Below are 21,821 nucleotides of genomic sequence, written 5' to 3'. Positions count from 1 at the left end.
CATAAAACAGTTCCTCACTGCCATGGAGGCTTTAAAACCTAAAGCCAACTCGCTGCAAAACCTATTATTTTCTTTAGTCAAGCAGAACAACCAAACACTATAGACTCCTAGACAGGAGCCATATTATATGTTTGTTATAGATGTGGGTGTTTGTGCAACAATGGATTCGCTGGGGCCAAAGTAGAAGGAGGGAGGGTGGTACTTGCTCTCTCCTACTAATGGGATGCTAGTTCGGGGTTCATGCAGACTGGGCTCATGTTGGGGGGAACCTGGCTTCCAAAGAGAAAGGTCAAGCTCTTTTCTCATACTCTCTGGCTCTTTATGTCTCCACCCTAAAGCTATGGAAAAAATGACTTAAAGATTAGGTTTGGCCCATATCTAAGGTCTCCCTGTAAAGGAAATAGAAACGTAACCAATGTACAGGGAAGTTTTGGTATTTGTTGCTCATTTAGTTGTGTCCAACTCCTCATAACCCCATAGACTTGCTCCATGGGGTTTTCTTGGCAAAGATACTGGAGTGTTTTGCCATATTTTCTCCAGTGTGTCTCCATTTTATAGATGAAGAACTGAGGTAGATAGGGGATAAGCCACTTGCTCAAGGTCACACAACTAGTATTTGAGGCTAGATTAAAAATTCAGATCTTCCAGACTGTCAGTATAGGACAGCTATTTATTTCCTCCACAGAAAAGATATGCTTAAAACATGTGTACCCTGACAGATTTAAACATGAAGAAGTAACCCTGTGACTTCAATTGTATTCTCCTTGGAAGCTGACACTTAAAACATTAAAATCCAGTGCACTTAGTGGGCGTGTTAAAAAGGCATTTCACTACCTCAGACCTGCCCTGCTTTCACGAGTTTCTTAAGGTTTTTAAGGTTCATATTTTTTGGCCAGCCAGACATGGACTTGAACTCATCATCCCTTTGTGGTCATTTTCTTCAAGAAGAATGCAGTTGCAGGAACCGTCTCCTAACAGGCAGCTCCTTCTGAGAGACCTAGGAGCTGCCAGCCTCCAAGGAAAAGAGGCAGTCAGGAGCCTGAGACCCTGGCTTGGGCTCACATAATCAATACATGTGCTCACTGCCTTTTTTATTGGTAGTCCCAATCACCTGTTCTGGAGAGATGAAGAGGAATTTGTTTTTGCCCCTAAAGTGAGCTGAGTAGGTGGTTCTCCCAGGCTCATGGTCCAGTCCTCCTTGACGTGGGTACTCAGTGGGGCCTTCATGGAACTAAGGCAGGGGTGTGCTGGATCCAGCTCAAACCTGCTCATGAGAGTAGACTGTTAACTTTTCAGTGTGAGCATTTACACCTTGTAAACCTGCAAAGGTCACAAATTTAACGATAGAAAAAATATTTTTAAAGCCTTTCAAACAAGACCTCTTTTCTATCTTTCCTTAAAAAAAGAGAAAATATTCAGAATGCAGATTAAGTTTAAAATTGTGTTATGTGTGCATCTTTTGGGACAGCCAGTTAAACATTTATTAGTACACCACTGGACCAAAGGCCCAATAAAGGGGCTATTTTGTTATCCTAAAGTACCCAGTATTAAGCCAGAGTGCACATAATCCATTGGAAGTGTACCAGAGCCCTGTAGCTCATGGGGCTTATATTTACTCCCATTATATTTGTAAATATGTGTATATCTGAGGGGACTAGGCCAGTCCCAGGATACTATCAGGCAAGAGTGTTAACAAACAGTGAAAGATGATTTGAACTATGTCATGTTAAGGGGGGAGGGAGGAAACCTGGAAGCAGAGAGATGCTCATAATAATCTGGGAAGCAGTTGAGTATAGTAGGAGGCATACAGTAATAGAAGTCAATCAACACACATTATTAAGCACTTACTGTGTACTAGGTCCTGTGCTAAGCTCTAGGCTGACCAAGATAGTTTCTGCTCCGAAGCTCATATTTTAATGGAGACAATAGACATACAATTATGCACATACAAGATACATATAGTGTAAATAGCAAGTAATTTTTTAGGGAAGGCACTAATTGTGGGGGAATGATAGGGGGAGAGGAAAGGCCTCTTGTAGAAAGTGGGATTTGAACCTAGTTTTGAAGAAAGCCAGGGAAACGAGGAGCAGAGGTAGAAAGAAAACATTTTAGGCTTGGGGGTGCAGCTAGTGAAAAGCGGATGGAATGCTGAAAGAGAGGAAGAGAAAGGAGGTCATTGTCACTGGGTTATAGAGAAGGTAGAGGGGAGCAAATTGTAAGAAGGTCATAAAAGATAGGAAAAGGGTCTTGTTTTGAAAGGCTTTGAAAGCCAGAGAATATTTGATCCTGGAGACAATAGGAAGCCACTAGAATTTATTAGGCAGCTAGGTGGCGCCATGGTGCCCAGAGTGCTGGGCCTGGAATCAGGAAGACTCCTCTTCTTGCGTTCAAATCTGGCTTCAGATACTTACTAGCTGTGTGACCCTGGGCAAGTCGCTTCACCCCATTTGCCTCAGTTTCCTCCTCTGTAAAATGACCTGGAGAAGGAAATGGCAAACTTCTCTAGTATCCTTGCCAAGAAAACTCTGAACAGAGATAGACAGTCAAACACAACTGAAAGTATTGAGCACAGAATTTATTGAGTAGGGGAGTGGCATGGTCAGAAACGTACTTTAGAAAGGTCACTTGGACAACCAAGCTGGGGAATTTTTGACCAGCAAAAAGAGAGATCCAGGTTTGCAGTAGATAGAATGCTGGGCCTGGAGTCAGGAAGACTTAAATTCGAATTCAGCCTCAGGTACTTATTGCCTGTGTGACCTTGGTCAAGTCGTTTAACTTCTGTTTGACTCAGTTACCTCAACTGTAAAACGGGGATAATAATAGCACCTACTTTGCAAGGTTATTGTGAAGATCAAATGGATATTTGTAAAGTACTTAGCACGGTATCTAGCACATAGTAGGTGCTTTATGAATGTTTGTTCCCTTCCCTTCCCTTGGAAAGGCTGAAGTCAAGGAACGAGAAAGAACATCCTAGAACTGAGGTTATCTCTTAGGAAGCCCTTTGAAAACTGATCAAGGTATACTCTTCCTCACTGTGTATCGTGCTGCACTAGGCCAGTTCACTTAGGATTCATCAATCAACAAGCATTTATTAAACCCTTAGTCCATGCTAGGCAATGAACTAAGTGTAATGGGTACAAAGAAAAGCTCAAACAGTACTTGCTCCCAAAGAGGACACATTCTAATGAGAGAAAAAACCCATGTAAATAAACAGAAACATACAAGATATAGATGCAATAAATAAAAGGTAATCTGAAAGTGGAAGGCACCAGTAGTCGGGGGAGGGAAAGATTGGGAAGGTCACCTGAAGAAGGTCTGCTTGACCTGAGTCTTGAAGAAAGCTAGGGAAATGAGGAGGTGAAGGTGAGAAGGCAGAGCATTCTAGATGCCCAGAAAAGCTAGCACCAAGGCATGGAGCACAGAGTTGGGGTGGTACGTTTGGGGAATTGCAAGTAGGCTAATATAAATGTTTAAAGTAGAATTGTGAAGGGGAGTAAAATCCAAGAAGACTGGAACAATAACAAGAGGTCCTGGGAAAGAGGGAAAATCTGACTAATCAATTCAATAGACGTTTATTAAGCACATGTTTGAGGCATTGTGCTAGGAGACATAAAGCAAGCAGTTTGTCTATTTCCACTAACCAATAAGCATTTATTAAGTGGCTACTACATAGTCACTGTTCTAAGTGCTTTTACAAATGTCTTATTTGACCCTCACAATAACCCTGGGAGGTAGGTTGTTTCCCCATTTTACAGTTGAGGAAACTGAGGTAAATAGCATTTAACTGGGTCACACACTTAGTCACGTTTGAACTCAGGTCTTTCTGACCACACACCCAGAGCTCCATCCACCGGTATAGGAAATATACAAAATAAATGTAAAATATTTTGAGAGGTAGACATGGGGGTACTAACAACTGGGGGAATCGGAAAAAAACCATTTAAAAGAGGTTGATAATTTATTGATTCCAAACAAAAGATAAAGCCATGTTCCATGGCCCCTTAAGAGAGGGTCTCTGGGTCTGTTTGATTCTGACTCTGGGACATAACAAGTCACAAGTGAAGTCTATTCAGCTTTTCTGACTAATCATGGGTATCTCCTTATTCCCTGCCACCTTTGAATGCATCAAGCAGAAGTGAGCCAGATAAGAATATACACCCATGTTGGTGTCATTTGGAAGTGGGGGAGGGAAAAGAGGGGTGTATGCTTATTTGCCTATAACTAACTATGGATTCACTAGTCATTCTGGCTATTTTTTATTCAAACCCCTCTATCCCCTATCCCCTATATATACTCTTGCCCTGGAAAAGAAGAAAAATGTGGCTAATTTAACTTAATAAGCATTTATTAAACACATGTTCAAGACTTTGTGATAGCTGATGGGGAGATGTATAGATAGCAAAAAAAAAAAATCCCTGAAATGCTCTCTGCCCTCTGGATTTTATATTCTACTGGGAGTGGTACAATGAATACTCTGTTGTTGTTTAGTCATTTTTCAGTCATGTCTGATTCTTTGTGACCCCATTTGGGGTTTTCACAGTAAAGATACTGGATTACTTAGTAAAGATACTGGTTTGTCATTTCTTCCTTCAGTTCATTTTACGGATGAAGAAACTGAGGCAAAGAGGGTTAAGTGACTTGCCCAAGGTCACACAACTAGTAAGTGACTGAGGCCACATTTGAAGTGGTCTTCCTGATTCCAGGCCTAGTTCTCTATCCACTGTACCACCTGCAACAGAGTAAAATAATGTCAAAAAGCAAGGAGCATTTATAACCAGGGGCTTAGGAAAATCCTTCTGTAAGAAGTGTTCTTTGAGCTGGTTTTAAAGGGAGGTGGGGATTATAGGAGGCAAAGATGAAGGAGTACACTCTGGACACACGGAAAACCTTTACAAAGACACAGAGGTAAGAGATTCACTGTTATGCAAGAGGAACAGACTGCCTCAAGGTACATAACCAAGAATGGGAAAGCAATAGGTAATTTGAGATGGAATGTGTTTTTCACCCAGCTTCATGTGTCAAGAGAACTTTTATTGACATTTTTTCCTCCTCTTTCCTCTCCTGATTTAGGTGTGAATCCATATTGGATTGGTGAAATTGATTTCTCAATGACCAAAAAATCTGCTGCTTGTAGAGACAGACAACCTTATTCTCTTTATAGCAACAGAAAGTCACTGTCCCAGCAACTGGACTGCTCAGCAGGAAAAGTTACAGTAAGTTTCACGAGTCTGTATTTGAAAGGAGAGCCAACATCTCCATATGTAGGCATGTACAAGACAGATAAAAGGCAGACTGGAGGGAGAAGAAACTAGCATCTCAGGAGACTGGGAAAGTCCTCATGTGGAAGACAGTACTTGAAGTGAGTCTTAAAGGAAGAGGGATTCTAAGAGATGGTGATGATGGGGGAGGCATGAAGGACAGCCAGAGAAAAAGCATAGATATGAGGGATGGAATGCCATATGTGAAGGACAGAAAAGAGGCCAGTTTGTAGAGGGTTTAGAAGGGAATCATCAGACATCAAAGGTAGGATAGAGCCAGTTTCTGAATGCCAAATAGAGGAGTTTAGAGTTGATTCTAGAAGCAATAGAATCCATTTGAATTTTTAAAATTTATTTTATTTTCAATTCATGGAACAAAACAAATATTTCCATAGCACAGTACAAAAAAAGATGATTGCACACAAAACTGCAAATCTACCATGTACAACTTGCTGTTCCCTCCAAATATATGACAAAATTATCAAGTATTTTTTTCTTCCTTCCTTCTACCCTAGAGATGGCTACCATTAGACACAAACATATATATATATATATATAATGTATATACATATGTGTATATATGTGTATGTGAATATATACATATGTGTGTATATATATGTGTATGTGTATATATACATATATGTATAATTTTCTGTGCATCCATTTATCACTTTTCTCTGCAGCACTGGAATTTACTGAGTGTGTCTGGAGCTGGTGGGGGGAGGGGAGGGATAAATGTTCAGACTGGGACTTTCTGAAAATCATTTTGTCAGCTGTGTGAAGGATAGATTGGAATGGGAAGAAACTTGAGGCAGGGAAATCAATTGGGAAATTCCTGCAAAAGTCCAGGAAGAGGTGAAGGGGCCTTGCACTAGGGGCAGCTGTGTTAATGGAGAGAAGGAGACATACATAAAATGTAGAGGTAGTCACAATAAGATTTGGCTCTAAAGTTTCTCTGTATTACTCATCTCCAGAGGAATGATGATCAAATTTCCCTTCATTCTCTCTGCTTCCCCAACTCAACGGGAGAAGATAGACTCAGTTCAGATTCATGGCACTGGTGATAAAACTCTAGTGGTTGATACCGATTGCCCCTTTGGTTTCTTTCCCTTGGGTCTCAGGGAAGCAGTTTAGAGTAATGCTCAGCCCCTTGAATGTAAGCTCTTTGCGTAGGGACTGTTTCATTCTTTGTACTTGAATCCCCAGAGTTTAGCACAGTGCTCTCCACATAGTAGGTGCCTAGTAAATGCTTTATGATTGCTTGATGCCATAGCCAAGCCATCATTGGACTGCTCAGCTGTTTCTTATTCTTCTCTCTCCACCAGGCTGCAACATTTATGATCCATTCATTCTAATAGCTCCTTTCCCCTTCTTCTATATCTGCCCTTCCTCTTCCTTCTCATATGGCACCTATCTCCTTCACATTTCATGCTCACGTGATGAAATCCTGAGTCAATGTACATAGGACCTCAGCAGTCCTGCTCAATGGAGTTTTCTTCATCATCCCTGCCAGAGTCGCAGCTGTGGGCTGATGAAACTGTGCTTGCCCATTAAGGGTCAGAGGCCATCCCCACCCACAGCATATCTCCCTTTCCAGTTTCTTTTTTCCATATCACAACCCTCCTTTCATTCAAGTAGTGGAAAAGAAGAGAAAAGGAACATGCCTTAATTAAATGCCTGCCATATACCAGGCACTGTGCTATGCACTATACAAGTATTATCTGCTTTGATCTTTGCAGCAAGTCTGAGAGGTAGTTGCCATTATGATCTTGATTTATAGCTGAAGAAACTGAAGCCAGGAGAGGTTTAACGACTCTTTTTATATCTCCAGTGCTCAGCACAGTGACTGGTACATAGTAGGCACTTGATAAAATTTTATAGATTGATGCAGCTAGTGAGTGTCTGAAGTTAGATTTGAACTCAGGTTTCCATGATTCCAGGCCCAATGCTCTATCCAATCCACCATCTAGCTGTAAACTTGATCAGCTCTGTGACCACCCATGCCTTTGTGTCCTTGCTTAGATTGTTCTATGTAAGTGGAAGGTCCTCTCTCCTTCCTTCTAGCTGTTGAATTCGAACCTCTTCTTTAAAGCCCAGCTCAAATGCCTCCTCCTCTGGGAAGCTTCTTTGATGGTTCCTCAGTTAGCAGCAACCTTTCCCAGCAAATATCTTACTGCATTTTTGCTTTTTTTATTCCTCTAATGTACTAATCAGGGCAAATCACTCCACTATCTTTGCCAAGAAAACCAAGAGTTAGAAATGACTAAAAAACGACTCAATAACAACAAATGTACTTACCACGTAATGCTATCTATTATAGTTATCTTTCCCTCTCCGAAGTGATGCGTTAATGTGCTATTCCCCTACCCAACTAGGCTAGGACTACCTTACACAAACATTGACACCCCTCCCTTGTCCTCACAATGCTCTTTGCTTAGCAAGTGCTTAATAAATGCTCATTTTACTGCATTGTTGGAACTCTCACTTGCTCTGACATTCTTTGAATGCTGGATGAATTTTTAAAAAGAACTTGTGAAACTAAAAGTTAAGCCATTTTAAATCAAGTGAGCAAAAGTTGCAACACATGCTATCAGGGCTTTAAGATTCCTGGAAAATCAAGCTTTCAGATTCACTGTTTTTGGCTTCTGGCTGGCTAAGAATGGCGTCCATGCCTTGATAATGGGATTGGAGTCATGGGGACAGCACTGCTTGTCTATCTGCTGCCAATCATAACAACAGTCAACTCTTGTCATGCTCTTGCTACATCCTGCTTATTTATATCATTGCCCACTCACCCAGGAAATGCAGAAGCTGAACCCCAGCATGGGCCCCACACGGTCTTGTTTTGTGCATCTGTTCTGGTCAGTTACTATGGAACTGAGGTCAAGTGTGACTTAAAAGCTTTATAGTCACCTCATGAATCCTCAGTTTGGGGCACTAATAGTCACTATTGCTTAAGGCTTTAAGGTGCTTTTATCTACATTTTCTCATTTAATAATCACAATAGGCCTATGATGGAGGCAAAGCAGATTGTATTAGTCCTATTTCACAGGTGAAACAATTGAGGTTCAATGAAACTAGATGACTTGTCCGAAGTTACACAGCTAGCAGAGCCAAGACACCTCTTCTTATTCTCTCTCTCCACTGTGACATGCTTCCTCTTGAACTTAAATATGTACTCATTTTTTTATTAGTATAAGTTAGTAGAAACTGACCAAAAAACCCCAAAATTTTGGGACAAGTTTGCACAGCAATATGGAAGAAATTAAATTTAGACCAACACCTCACACCTTATACAAAGATAAATTCCAAATGGGTACATCACCTAGAAATTAAAAGTCATCTCATAAGCACATGGGAGAAATTTGGTAAAAATTACCTTTCAGATCTATGAATAGGAGAAAAGTTTGTAACTGAACAAGGGATAGAGAAGATCACAGAAGATGGAATGGATAATTTTGATTGCATAAAATTAAAAATTTGTGTATAAATTCAATAAAGCTAAGATCAAAAGGGAAACAACAAGAAAAACCCCAAACCTTTGAAGAAAGTTTCTCTGAGAAAGGTCTCATTGCTAAGATATGTAAGAAAGCGGTTCAAATTTATAAGAAAAAGAGACATTCCTCCAATTAATAAATGGTCTAAGGATATAAATAGATAGTTTACAAGGAAAGAAACCCAGATTATCAATAGCATATGAATATGCTTTAAAATGCTACTATTTAGAGAAATGCAAATTAGAGTAATTCTGAGATTTTTTACCTCACAACCAACAGAGTGGCAGAGATAACCATAAAAGGAAAATGACAGATGATGGAGTGGCTGTGGGAAAACAGGTATTTTGACGTACTTTTGGTGGACCCGTAAATGGATATAATCAATCTGAAAAGCAATTTGGAATCGTACACAAATTAGTTTCTAAACAGTTTGACTTTTGACCCTTAGCACTACTAATCCTGTAGCCAAAATACATGAGAGGAAGAAGAGAAAGTCCTTTATACACAAAAATATTTATAGCAGTTCTTTCTGTGAAAGAAACAAACCTATCCATTGAAAACTGAATCAATAAATTGTGATATATGGATGTGACGGGATACTATTATGCTATAAAAAATGAGGAAATCAATGATGTCAAATGATTTTATAAAGACATAGAACAATCTCCATGAACTGATGCAGGGTGAACTAAGCAGAACCAAAAGAACAATTTATACAATAAGATCAACATCGTAAAAATGAACAATGTTATAAATTGATGAAGACTGGAGTGAGCAGAACCAGAAGAGAAATTTATATTACAACAACCCTGAAAAACAAAACAATTTTGAAAGCTATAAAATGTATGATCAATACAATAAACATCCATGATGAACCGATAATGAAAGATGTTATCCATTACAAAGAGGTGATGGATTTAGAGCACAGAAGAAGACATATGAATGACATAGATAGTTGGATAGATAGATACAGGTATGTGTATACAGCTGTTGAGGGAATGCATTTTGCTTGACTATGCATATTTGTTAAATTAAATTTGTTTTTCTTTTTTCTTATTTCCTCCCTATGCATTTATGTTAATCTTTAAAAATAGAGAAACAGATGGATTTATTATGTTATTAGTTTTCCTTAGTTACACTCTTATGGAGTGGGAGTAAACTCTAAATATTTGTAATATTAAAAAAACAGCATTAAAGCTTTTTACAAATTAAGTCAACCATGATGAAATAATAACAGAAATTATATTGTAATGGTACCACAAGAAATTTGTTTTAGAGTTTTGTTTTCAAGCTTTTTTGATATTTTCTGTGGCTTGTTATAGTAACTTCAATCCCCTATAATGAAATGTGGTCTATGGCAAACAGTAGCCTGTAAAAATTTCAGGGCACAAATTACACAGAAATCAAATTTTGAATATTTATTCAATTCAGCAATCATTTTTATGTACCTACTGTGTACAAGATACCATACCTGGCAATACAAAATTAGATAGAACTCAAACATTGCTCTAATGGAGTTTACAATCTAATGGTTAAAGGGGGAAAGGTTACTTTCAGATTCATTGTCAGTGGGTTGGTGAAGCAAGTCTGAGAAGTCTTCATGGAAAAGGAAGTCTTCATGGAAAAGATGGCATCCTAGTTGAGTCTTTAAGGAAGAAAAAAATCAGTACATGGAAATTGGACAGGCGAGAGCATTCATGGTACAGAGTACAGGGAGTAAAGGTATGCAGATTGGAAAGGTCAGTAAAACAGGGCATTTTGTTTTCAGTTTGACTACAATACAGAGGGATTAGGTTAGATGAAACTGGAAACATTGGAGCTAGATTATGGAGAGCCTTGAATAGGGATAAAGACTGGATCTGGTCCAGGCCAACTTTCCAGTGATGAAACTGTAAATTTAGTTAGGCTGAACTTAAGGAATCAGATACATAGTCTCATCAACAACCAACAAGCATTTATGAAACACCTACTTTGTTTCAGGTCCTGGGCTAAGCACTGGAAGAGGCAGTGGGGTTTGAGATTGGCTACAAAGAAAAAAAATGCCAGTACTTGAATACTACCAAACTGGAAAGGATTTATTATTTACGTATAGCTGTATGTGTGTGTGTATATATATATATATATATATATATATATATATATATATATATATATATATACACACACATGTACTCTAATACTTCTGGGACAGCCTGTATCTGTATTTCTGTAAGCAAACAAATCTATATCTATATGTATATATCCCCATATATACATATATATGTATATATCTCCATATATACATATATATGTATATAAATACAAATAAATACACATAGAGACAGACAAATCCTAAATGATAAGATTGTGCCAGATGGTATTTGAGGGACCTTACAGCTCCAGATGAATGATCAAATGATTTGCAAAAAGCAAAAAGCAAAAAAATAAAAAACCACAAACAGGCATTAGGTCAATGGAGAGATAATGTTCAAGATCTATTTAAATTCTTCAGACTAGGGGGTGGAGCCAAGATGGCAGCTGTAAAGCAGGGACTTGCATGAGCTCCCTGCCAGGTCCCTCCAAAAACCTATAAAAGATGGCTCTGAACAAATTCTAGAACTGCAGAACCCATAAAACAGCAGAGGGAAGTAGGGCTCTAGCCCTGGATGGTTGCTGAGTGAGGTCTATCGTGCATGGAGCTGGGAGCAGAATGCAGCAGAGCCCAGTGTGGGTGGCAGCAGGACCAAACAGACCAGGAGCCAGGCAGAACTGGCCCTAGTGCCCTGATTCAGTGAGCTGGGGCAGTTACCAGACTTCTCAAACCACAAACACCAAAGACAACAGAGCAGGTTAGTGGGAAAAGCTGCGGGGACATAGTGAAAGGAGTTCTCGGGTCGGCCACCACCCCAGGGGCAGGAGGCATGGTGCAGCTACGGAACTACAGCTGCAGTTGCTTCTGGCCCCAGGCCCACCTGGTGGGAGGAATTAAGTGGTGGATCAGAGCAGGAGTGCAGAGCCTGCTTAAGATCTGAGTCAGGTCCAGGTTGGTGGTTCTTGGGGAAGGAGGAGTGCTGGTGTGGCAGGGCTGCCTGTATAGAAATAGCTCTAAAAACAACAGTGCCATCCCCTCAAGCTTGGAACAAAGTACTCTTTACTCTACAAGCAGTCATACCCTGACAAAAAACTCAAGGGTCAAGTAAGTTGGCTGGGACCATGGCCAGGCAGTGAAAATGGACTCAGATTCAGACTCAGACTTTGGAATCTTTCTTTGGTGACACAGAAGACCAAAACATACAGCCAGAAGAAGTCAACAAAGTCAAAGAGCCTACATCAAAATCCTCCAAGAAAAACATGAACTGGTCTCAGGCCATGGAAGAGCTCAAAAAGGAGTTGGAAAAGCAAGTTAGAGAAGTAGAGGAAATATTGGGAAGAAGAATGAGAATGATTCCAAAAACCATGAAAAACAATTCAATGACTTGCTAAAGGAAACCCAAAAAATACTGAAAAAAATACTGAAGAAAACAACACCTTAAAAAATAGACTAACTAAAATGGCAAAAGAGCTCCAAAAAGCCAATGAAGAGAAGAATGCCTTGAAAGGCAGAATCAAATGGAAAAGGAGGTCCAAAAGACCACTGAAGAAAACACTACCTTAAAAATTAGATTGGAGCAAGTGGAAGCTAGTAACTTTATGAGAAATCAAGATATTATAAAACAGAACTAAAGGAATGAAAAAGTGGAAGACAATGTGAAATATCTCATTGGAAAAACCACTGACCTGGAAAATAGATCCAGGAGAGATAATTTAAAAATTATTGGACTATCTGAAAGCCATGATCAAAAAAAGAGCCTAGATATCATCTTTCAAGAAATTATCAAGGACAACTGCCCTGATATTCTAGAGCCAGAGGGTAAAATAGAAATTGAAAGAATCCACAGATCGCCTCCTCAAAAAGATCCCAAAAAGAAAACTCCTAGGAATGTTGTTGCCAAAATTCCAGAGCTCCCAGGTCAAGGAGAAAATCCTGCAAGCAGCCAGAAAGAAATAATTTGAGTAGTGTGGAAACACAATCAGGATAACACAAGATTTCACAGCTTCTACATTAAGGGATCAATGGGCTTGGAATATGATATTCCAGAGGTCAATGGAGCTAGGATTAAAAGCAAGAATCACCTACTCTGAAAAACTGAGTATAATTCTCCAAGGCAAAATATGGATTTTCAATAAAATAGAGGACTTTCAAGCTTTCTCAGTGAAAAGACCAGAGCTGAATAGAAAATTTGACTTTCAAACACAAGAGTCAAGAGAAGCATGAAAAGGTAAACAAGAAAGAGAAATCACAAGGGGCTTACTAAAGTTTAACTGTTTTGTTTACATTCCTACATGGAAAGATGATGTGTATGATTCGTGAGACCTCAGTATTAAGGTAGCTGAAGGGAATATGCATATATGTGTGTGTGTGTGTGTGTATGTATATACATATATGTATGTGTATGTATGTGTATATATATGTGTATATATGTATGTACATATATATAGACAGAGGGCACAGGGTGAGTTGAATATGAAGGGATGATATCTAAAAAAATAAAATAAAATAAAGGGATGAGAGGAATATTTTGAGAGAGGGAGATAGGGAGAGATAGAATGGGGTATACTATCTTGCATAAAAGTGGCAAGAAAAAGCAGTTCTGTAGGAAGAGAAGAGAAGGTAGGTGAGGGGGAATGAGTAAATCTTGCTCTCATTGGATTTGACCTGAGGAGGGAATACCATACATACTCAATTGGGTAACTTACTACACAGGAAAGAAGGAAGAAGAAGATAAAAAAGTGGGGATGATAGAAGGGAGGGCAGATGGGAGGGGGGAGGTAATCAAAAACAAACACATTCAAGAAAATTCAATAAAAGGGGATAGGTTAGGAAGGAGCAAAATATAGTTAGTCTTTCACAACATGGGTATTGTGGAAGGGTTTTACATAATGATATGCATGTGGCCTATGTTGAATTGCTTGCCCTCTTAGGGAAGGTGGGTGGGGAGAGAAGAGGGGAGAGAATTTGGAACTCAAAGTTTGAAAAACAGATGTTCAAAAACAAAAAAAAAAAATTTGCATGCAACTAGGAAATAAGACACACAGGCAATGGGGTATAGAAATTTATCTTGCCCTACAAGAAAGGATGGGAAAAGGGGATGGGAGGGGAGTGGGGTGACAAAAGGGAGGGCTGACTGGGGAATGGGGCAGTCAGAATATACACCATCTTGGAGTGGGCGGGAGTGTAGATATGGGGAGAAAATTCGTAATTCAAACTCTTGTGAAAATCAATGCTGAAAACTAAATATATTAAATAAATTTAAACAAAAGAAAAAAAATTCTTCAGCCTAAGAATAGTATTTATCATAAAATATAAGTATAAGGTAAGCAATACTGAGTACTAAAACAGTTATTAAGCATTTACTATGTTCCAGGCATTATATTACATCATGAGGAAATACGTACAAGAAAGCAAGATAGTTCCTGCCCTCAAGGAGCTTATACTATATTCTAATGGTGGAACAAAATACCTAAACAGGAGCCAGAAAGATGGTGGAAGGAAAGAGGAAATTTGCATAGCATCATAATTTAAAAATGGCTGGGAAATGATGTTCAGATATAGTACCAGGCAAGACAAGGCAAAAGCTTTTTACCTATCAGAGCATGGGATCCCGTATCAGAACCCAAAGTTCCAGTTAGAAGGGGATGATAATAGCCATAGTTCAGGTGACATGCTTTGGAAATGAATGGGAAGTGACATGTAGGTTTGGTTCTGGGCAGAATAAGGCAAAAGCACACACATTGGAGCCCAGGGTGTGCTTTATGATCCTCTGACCCTATGTTAAAGCATTGTTTTAATCAATAACTCAAATTTTTTGAAAACAGTATGATATGTATCTGTACTACAAAGTAAAATCACCACCACCACCACCATCATTATCATCACCTATAACTCAAGTCCTTTGCTAATTTGAACCAGCCTTACTACTTACTGTTCACTTGAGTCAATGAACTCCTGCCTCTTATTTACCCTTTATTTTTGTTTGCAGGCAATTTCAAGACCTTCTCGGTCACTTAGCACAGCCCAGCTCACACAGCCACCAGCTGGCTTGCAGGCTTCTGTCATTTCTAACATTGTGTTGATGAAGGGCCAGGCCAAGGTAAGAAATGGATATTTGCTAGTGGGAGAAAAAAATAACAACCAATTACATGGGCTAGAGGAGCTCCGAAGTCTCTCCTAGTTCTGAAATTCCATGTTTCTGCATTTTTCCCCCAAAGCAAAACCTTGGGTGCCTCGGGTAGACTGTAGAGGGATTATAATGGGAAATTGATGAATTCACATCAGTGCTTCTGTACTAGAGATGGTTTCTTAGGTTTAGTCCTCAACTGAATTAAGAAGAAGGAAACATTTGGGTTTTTGTTTGTTTTGTTTTCTTCCCTGTTATTTATTTCCTGTATATAACTTGCTTTGTATATATTTGCATGTTGTCCTCTTCATTAGATTATAAGCTTCGTAGGGCAGGGACTTCATTTTGCTTCTTTTTGTATCCCCAGCACTTCTCACCATACCTGGCACACCATACCTGGTGCTTAATAAATGTTTATTGAGTTGAATTTATTTTTACAATTGAGGACACTAATGGCGAGAGAGATAAAGTGAATTGCCTGAAGTCATATAGCCTGCAGGGGCCAGAGCAAAGATTACAACCCAGTTGTCATAACATCTACTTCACTGCTACTTTCTCTTGCCACACTGCCTCCATGAGAAAGCACATCATCGTAATTAAAATCTGTATATGTGTGAATATATTTCTTGTTTGAAAGGTAATTTTTAATTTAAAATTATCCAATAAATTAGTCATGATAATAATGACTGTATACCTGCTTCCCATTACAGTTTCAGAAAGGGTTGTGTTTTTATGTGGTCACATCTTAAAAATAACACCAGCAACATAAGCAAGGTCTTTTCTGTCTGGAAGCCAATCAACATCTTTCCTGAGGACTAAATGGTCTTTACCCCAGCTTTGGGGAGGAGATGGAACTTAGAGCCTTTGTTTATGATATATTACGTATGTAGACATACTCCATATACTGAGAGCATGGGGAGTCTTTTGGCTTTCTATGTACCCCTTGCACTTACTATACAGTGTAAGTGCTTAGTAAATGTTTATTGATTGGCTACATACATAAAGAAACTACATACATAAAGAAATTAAATAATTGAAAAGTTGTTTTTCAAATAAATATATTTAAATTGCTGAAAGATAATTTTGTGCTGTGGAAATAGTACTAGCTTTAGAATACAAAGGACAGCATTCAAATCCCAGGCCTGACACTTATTTAGTTAGAGGACGACTGAACAGATTAAATTCCCTAAGCTTCAATTTCTTCACCTGAAAAATATGAAAATGTATTTTATTTTCTTCTGTTAAGCCGGATGGGTGCACAGGTATAAGGCTAACTACATAGTATGTGTATGTGCATGCATACACGCATACACACACACACAACACACACACACACACCAGCTAGTTTGAGGGGGACATGCTAGCTGCCAGTAAGTATTTGAGGGAAGAGGTAATAGACTTCTTTTTCTTGGCCCCAGAACGTAGACACAGAAGCCATGGATGAAATTTGCAAAGAAGTATAAATATAGACTTCAAGTAAATAAAAACTTCCTAACAATCAGGTCTTTCCAAAAAATTCAAAGGACTGTCTGGGGAGGTAGTGGGTTTAATTGGAAGTATTCAAGCAAAAAATGGATTTTGACTTGTTGGGAATTTTATAGAGAGACTCATATTAAAGTCTGACAGTGGACTGGATGACCGCAAAAGGCACATCCAACTTTTAAGAATCTGTGCTTCTACTGACATAACACAAATCATGAACACAATTCTTCCCCTTCCTTTCTTTAGGGACTGGGTTTTAGTATTGTTGGTGGAAAGGACAGCATCTATGGCCCTATTGGTATCTATGTCAAAACAATCTTTGCTGGGGGAGCAGCTGCTGCAGATGGAAGGCTACAAGAAGGTAGGATTTTTTTCCAATAATGATCTATGTGAAGAAAAATTTTGGAGATTAAAAAAAACAAAAGCAAAAAAAAAAAAAAAACAACAGGCATCAGGCCAATGGAGAGACTTAAAGTTCAAGATCTATTTAAATTCTTCAGACTAAGAATAGTATTTATCATAAAATATAAGTATAGGGTAAGCAAAAGGAACATATTTCAGCTTGGAATTCTACATGTGAGTTGCCCAATTGATTATGTCATCTGTGTAGGCCACTGTTCACTGACATGTGACAGTCTTGCATGTATCCCTTGGGCAGGAATGGAGGTCCCACTAGGACCTCATATCTATGTTTTTCCCTCCTATCACTCCACTGTCCCAATTGCTGCCACCTCCTTCCTGTTCTCCCTTCTATCTTCTCTAAAATTCCCTACTAATGATATTGCCACCCACTTTGGTTCCAGTATATCTCTGATATATTTGTGTTTTTTACAGAGAGGTTGGCTAGATGGTCTTTGGGACCCAGTCATATTCCCTGTGACCTCTACCCTCCCCATCTCTATTCTCTTTATGAGTTAGTAGCACATTTGTTCTCCAGGGTGAGTGGTGGGAATGAACGGCCCTTCCTCAGGCTGAATACTGCTTAACCACTTTCCTCCATTCACAGTCTCTCTCCAATTTTGAGGGGAAGGTTATTCATTCCCATCCTTTCTGATTTCTAGGAATGGGGTCCAGAGATTTGTTTGAGGTATTGGGGAAGGGGCATTGCCTAATATGAGCTCCTAACTGTTGTACATAAATAAAGGATTGGGATCAGGCCAATCATAGAGAGATTGGCTCTATTTAAAAATTAGGGATTTATTTAAAAGTTGTTTTTATGTGTCATACATAAGACAATATGGCATAGTGGTTAGAGAGCTGTCTTTAGAGACAAGAAGAGCCTGGATTCAAGTCCAGCCAATGATACATACTGGTTGTGTGACCCTGGGCAAATCACTTAACCTCTCAGTTCTAGCAACTCTAAAATAAGTTGAAGAGAAGCTAATATCCTGTGTTGGTACAGGGAGTTTCTTCATTCAGGAGTTTCTATGCCAATGACATCATTGGTCCATTCCAATATATTTTTATGTTTACCCAGGCCAGTGTCTACCTTGGAAGCTTCTTGCGAAACTTTTCTATTTGACTATTGTCCCCACACAAGGTTTCCTCTGGGAATATCAGGATTTGGCTCATGTCTAGGTATCTACAGAATAAGTAAAGAACCCCCCACTTCTAATATTGGCAATCAGGCTAACGCATCATTGAATATAGATCAGGCATCTTTACTCAGGCACATACGGAAACAACAAATAAATTTGTAAAGGACTTTTACCACAATCAACACAAATCTCTTCCTTTTCAGAGAGCTTGCACCCCAGAGGGACCTATTTATTACTCTAGAGTTGATTACTCCCTCCTTCTTTCCCCTTCTTCCTTCCTCCACCCAAAGATGAAAAAAGTGAAAACATTCTGGTTTGCTAGAGAATTAAGGAATATATTCCTTCGGTGAGCCTTTTCTCTCCTGGAATCCTATATAAGACTTTGGATTTGGAGCACCACTCTACAGTGAGAGACCACCTTGCAATGGAAAAGGCCTTGGTACTTCTAGAGAGTCTAGTCCCGAGGGATAAGTCATCTTCCTTTGGGACTTACACAGGCCCCGTTGCTCCCAACACCCTCAAAGAGGTTTACTTCTTCACACCATGACTGTTCTTCATTTCTCCTTGGCTCTAGCTTATACTTAGTTTTGGAATTCACTCCACTCACCCTCTGTTGCTGCTGCCTTGAGTGTTATCTTGGCTTAATAACTCCTCATCAATCTACTAGTGCTCCTACCTATGCCATCTTGCATCATTCCCCATAGAAAGAGTCAAAAGTTTGCCGGATTCCGCTTAAGAAGACTGAGTCTCTGTGTGTAGCATCTCTCTTCTCTGTATCTCTATACTGGCTTATCTATTCCTTATATCTCTGTTTTTTCTGACAAAGTTTCAAGGATGGGGCTCAGGTGTATCAAATCAATCATGCTCAAAATGTTTGCTATTAAAGGGTCAAGGGAGCTGGGGGTGGGGTGGAAAAAGCACTAGTTGACGTCATATCTTGTTAAAGAGCTAGCCTTGTAAATGGAATTTAACAACTCATAAAGGACTTACAGGAATAAGGAGGGCTTTATCAGGAAGGCATATCCCCTACATTTAAATATATTGTATCATATTTCAAAGAAAAAAGTGATTCCATAGATTTTTGTTTTATTCACCATATTTCATTGCAAATGTACCCAATTTGGCTGTATTACTGGTTACATTGGCTTTTGTGGATTGGACTGGGAATCTAACTGCTATTTATAAGATTGTTTCTATGGAAAAATATATTTGGATTTCCAACCACCCAAACACAAAACAAACCTTTGGAACATGGTCTGTTCATAAGATGAGGCCTAATTTTATGTCTGATGAATCCAACTACTCCCATAAATTTTCTTAAGAGGTCATAATTTAGAGAATTTGTTGTTGCTTTCAATACAGATTATGGAGTGGTTTTATTTATGTTGGTGATTTTATTACACTTCTCTGGGGGAAAATTTATATTAGTCTGCCCCATGTTTTATTCTTAGAGTTCCTTGTTGAAAAAAAATAAAGTAATGTCCAGTGAGTTGAAATACTTAATATTTCTGTCTCCTGGTGCAGAAAACCTAGTTAATTTCTGTTATTCTTATCAGAAATAGTATTCTAGACTAGACTAGAATCAGACCAAACAGTCTTCTAGAGCACTGGGGTGATCAGTTTCAATAAAAAATCATTAAGGATGTGGTTTGATTTAAATATTTTCATTTTTCAATACTCATCTCTAAAGTAATGATATCAACAACCTTTTACATTATCATAATGTTTTGTAGTTTACAACGTGTTTTCACATCCATGATCTCATTTGCTCCTCACAAGAGAAGCCAGTCAGCCAGGAATTATCACTGCAGCTGTACAGATAAGGAAATTGAGGCTCAGAGAGATTAATTGACTTGGATAAAATGAGATAGTATTTGTAAAGCCTGTATCACAGTGCCTGGCACATAGTAGGTGCTTTATATATGTGTGTCCCTTCCCCTTCCCAACATTCCATAGCTAGTACTTTAAGTCATAGAGTTAGGACTAGAACCAAGGTCTTCTGACTTCTAGTTTAGTGTTCTATTAAGCTGTGCTGTCATCGCTTTACTGAAGTATAACTTACCCATCTTTTTTTGAATCTGGGTGGATTGTCACATAGTCCAAAATAAGCAAAAGATGGAATTGTATGATTCTCATTTAGCAGGAATTTTCAGCACCCTGAATGCAAGTTCGAATTATAAATCATTTAGTATATATGCATGTCCAAAGTAGTCTAGTAACTTTCTCTGAATGAGAATAGACTTTCAGATACAACACTATATATCTCTTGAATTCTAATGTCTTTGGATTAGGTAATAATTTTTTTCAATTTCCCTTTAATCAAACAGGGGATGAGATTCTGGAACTCAATGGAGAATCAATGGATGGATTAACACATAATGATGCTTTGCAGAAATTCAAGGTAACCCTATCTTATTGTATGGTTTCTTTGGAATGCAGTAGTATCTAGTTTTCCTAGATGTGTATTAAAGCATGCACGCACACGCGTGCGCGCGTGCACGCACACACACACACACACACACTCATTCATTCAGTTTCCACTAATTTAGAATTTGTGATGATTAAATCAGGAGTTTAGCCAAAGATTAATTTTGCTTTAAAAGAAGACTGCTAAGAAAACTAATGCTATTAAGCAAGATTGCAGGGTAAATATGTAAATTACTTAATCTAAAAGTTTTCAAGAATTTTAGAAGCACTCATTTGTAAAGAAGCAATTCATATGCTAATTACATATCAGTTTTACATATTCATTAAAGCAGGTCTTATAGTAATTGCTACTAGGTAACCCTCTAGTTCATGTTATTCTTCTTACATGAATTTATTAATTCAACAAATAGTTTTTGAGTGTTATGCAAGGCAGTGGGATCACAAAGGTGAACAAATAGAGTCTTGTCCTCAGAGAAATGTGGGAACCAATTTCTATGGGTGGGTAAAGGAGAGTAGTATTACTTCTTTCTGAGAAGAATTAGAGAAGGCTTCATGAAGGACATGGCATTTGACTTGGACCATTCTGCAATAAGTCTTGAAAAATGGAAAAGATTTGATAGGTGGTGGTGGGACCAAGTATCTATATCTCACATGATTCAGATTTTTCACTGTCAGGTGAAGATCTCTTCTGATTAATTTGAATTCCTGAGCTTTTTGCAATATTTTGTAATATCGTATTTTCTTTTTATAGCAAGCCAAAAGAGGGCTTCTCACTCTCACAGTCAGGACCAGCCTGAGTGCTCCCCATTCAGTGTCCAACTACTTTTCTCCTCAACTGTGCCGTTCACTGAGTTCGAGTACCTGCATCACCAAGGAAAATAGTTCTTTTGGTCTGGAAAATTCATCCTTCTCAGCCAACACCGCCAAGCCCAATGATAGGATCATAATGGAAGTTTCTTTAAAGAAAGGTATGAGCTCCTGGATTTGCTCTGAGGGGCACTATCCTATCATCACTGGATCACTGACTTTCACAGATATTTCAGCTTTTTATTTGAAGAAAGCATAATAAAAATAGAAAAACACAAGGTATTGACTGATTTTATTTCACTATCACTCAGTTCTCCCTCTTCCCCCTCTCAACACCTCTCTACACAGAAAACTTCTGTTGCTGTGCTTGAACAGTGATAAGTATCTTCAAGTCTGGACATAGATGGACATCTTCAAGTCCATACATAGATATTTATGTGACTGTCCCAGCCTCCAGAGATCTGAATTTTAGTAATGCTACTCAAGCATTTTGTTATTTATGTTACAATACAGAGAAGATGGTCTTTGTGCTGAGCTCTTTTTCTCTCTCATAGAGACAGAGAGTGAAAGACAGAGAGACAAACAGAGACAGAGAGACAGAGACAGAGAGAGATA

At 38.7% G+C, this 21,821-nt stretch overlaps 1 protein-coding gene across 1 annotated transcript in view; it reads left to right on the top strand.

The window, feature by feature from the left end:
* IL16 (interleukin 16) overlaps positions 1-21,821 on the top strand; it is a 175,476-nt gene that overhangs the window by 110,547 nt on the left and 43,108 nt on the right. Inside the window, exons 6-10 of the mRNA XM_036736107.1 lie at positions 5,071-5,213; positions 14,815-14,925; positions 16,681-16,795; positions 20,300-20,373; positions 21,151-21,367. Coding sequence (XP_036592002.1) covers positions 5,071-5,213; positions 14,815-14,925; positions 16,681-16,795; positions 20,300-20,373; positions 21,151-21,367 — 660 coding nt within the window. The remainder of the gene's footprint in view (positions 1-5,070; positions 5,214-14,814; positions 14,926-16,680; positions 16,796-20,299; positions 20,374-21,150; positions 21,368-21,821) is intronic.

The sequence above is a fragment of the Trichosurus vulpecula genome, chromosome 8, assembly GCF_011100635.1.
Source record: "Trichosurus vulpecula isolate mTriVul1 chromosome 8, mTriVul1.pri, whole genome shotgun sequence".
Taxonomy (NCBI): domain Eukaryota; kingdom Metazoa; phylum Chordata; class Mammalia; order Diprotodontia; family Phalangeridae; genus Trichosurus; species Trichosurus vulpecula.
The sequence above is the reverse complement of the archived record's forward strand: the minus strand, read 5'-3'. Positions and strand labels throughout refer to the sequence as shown.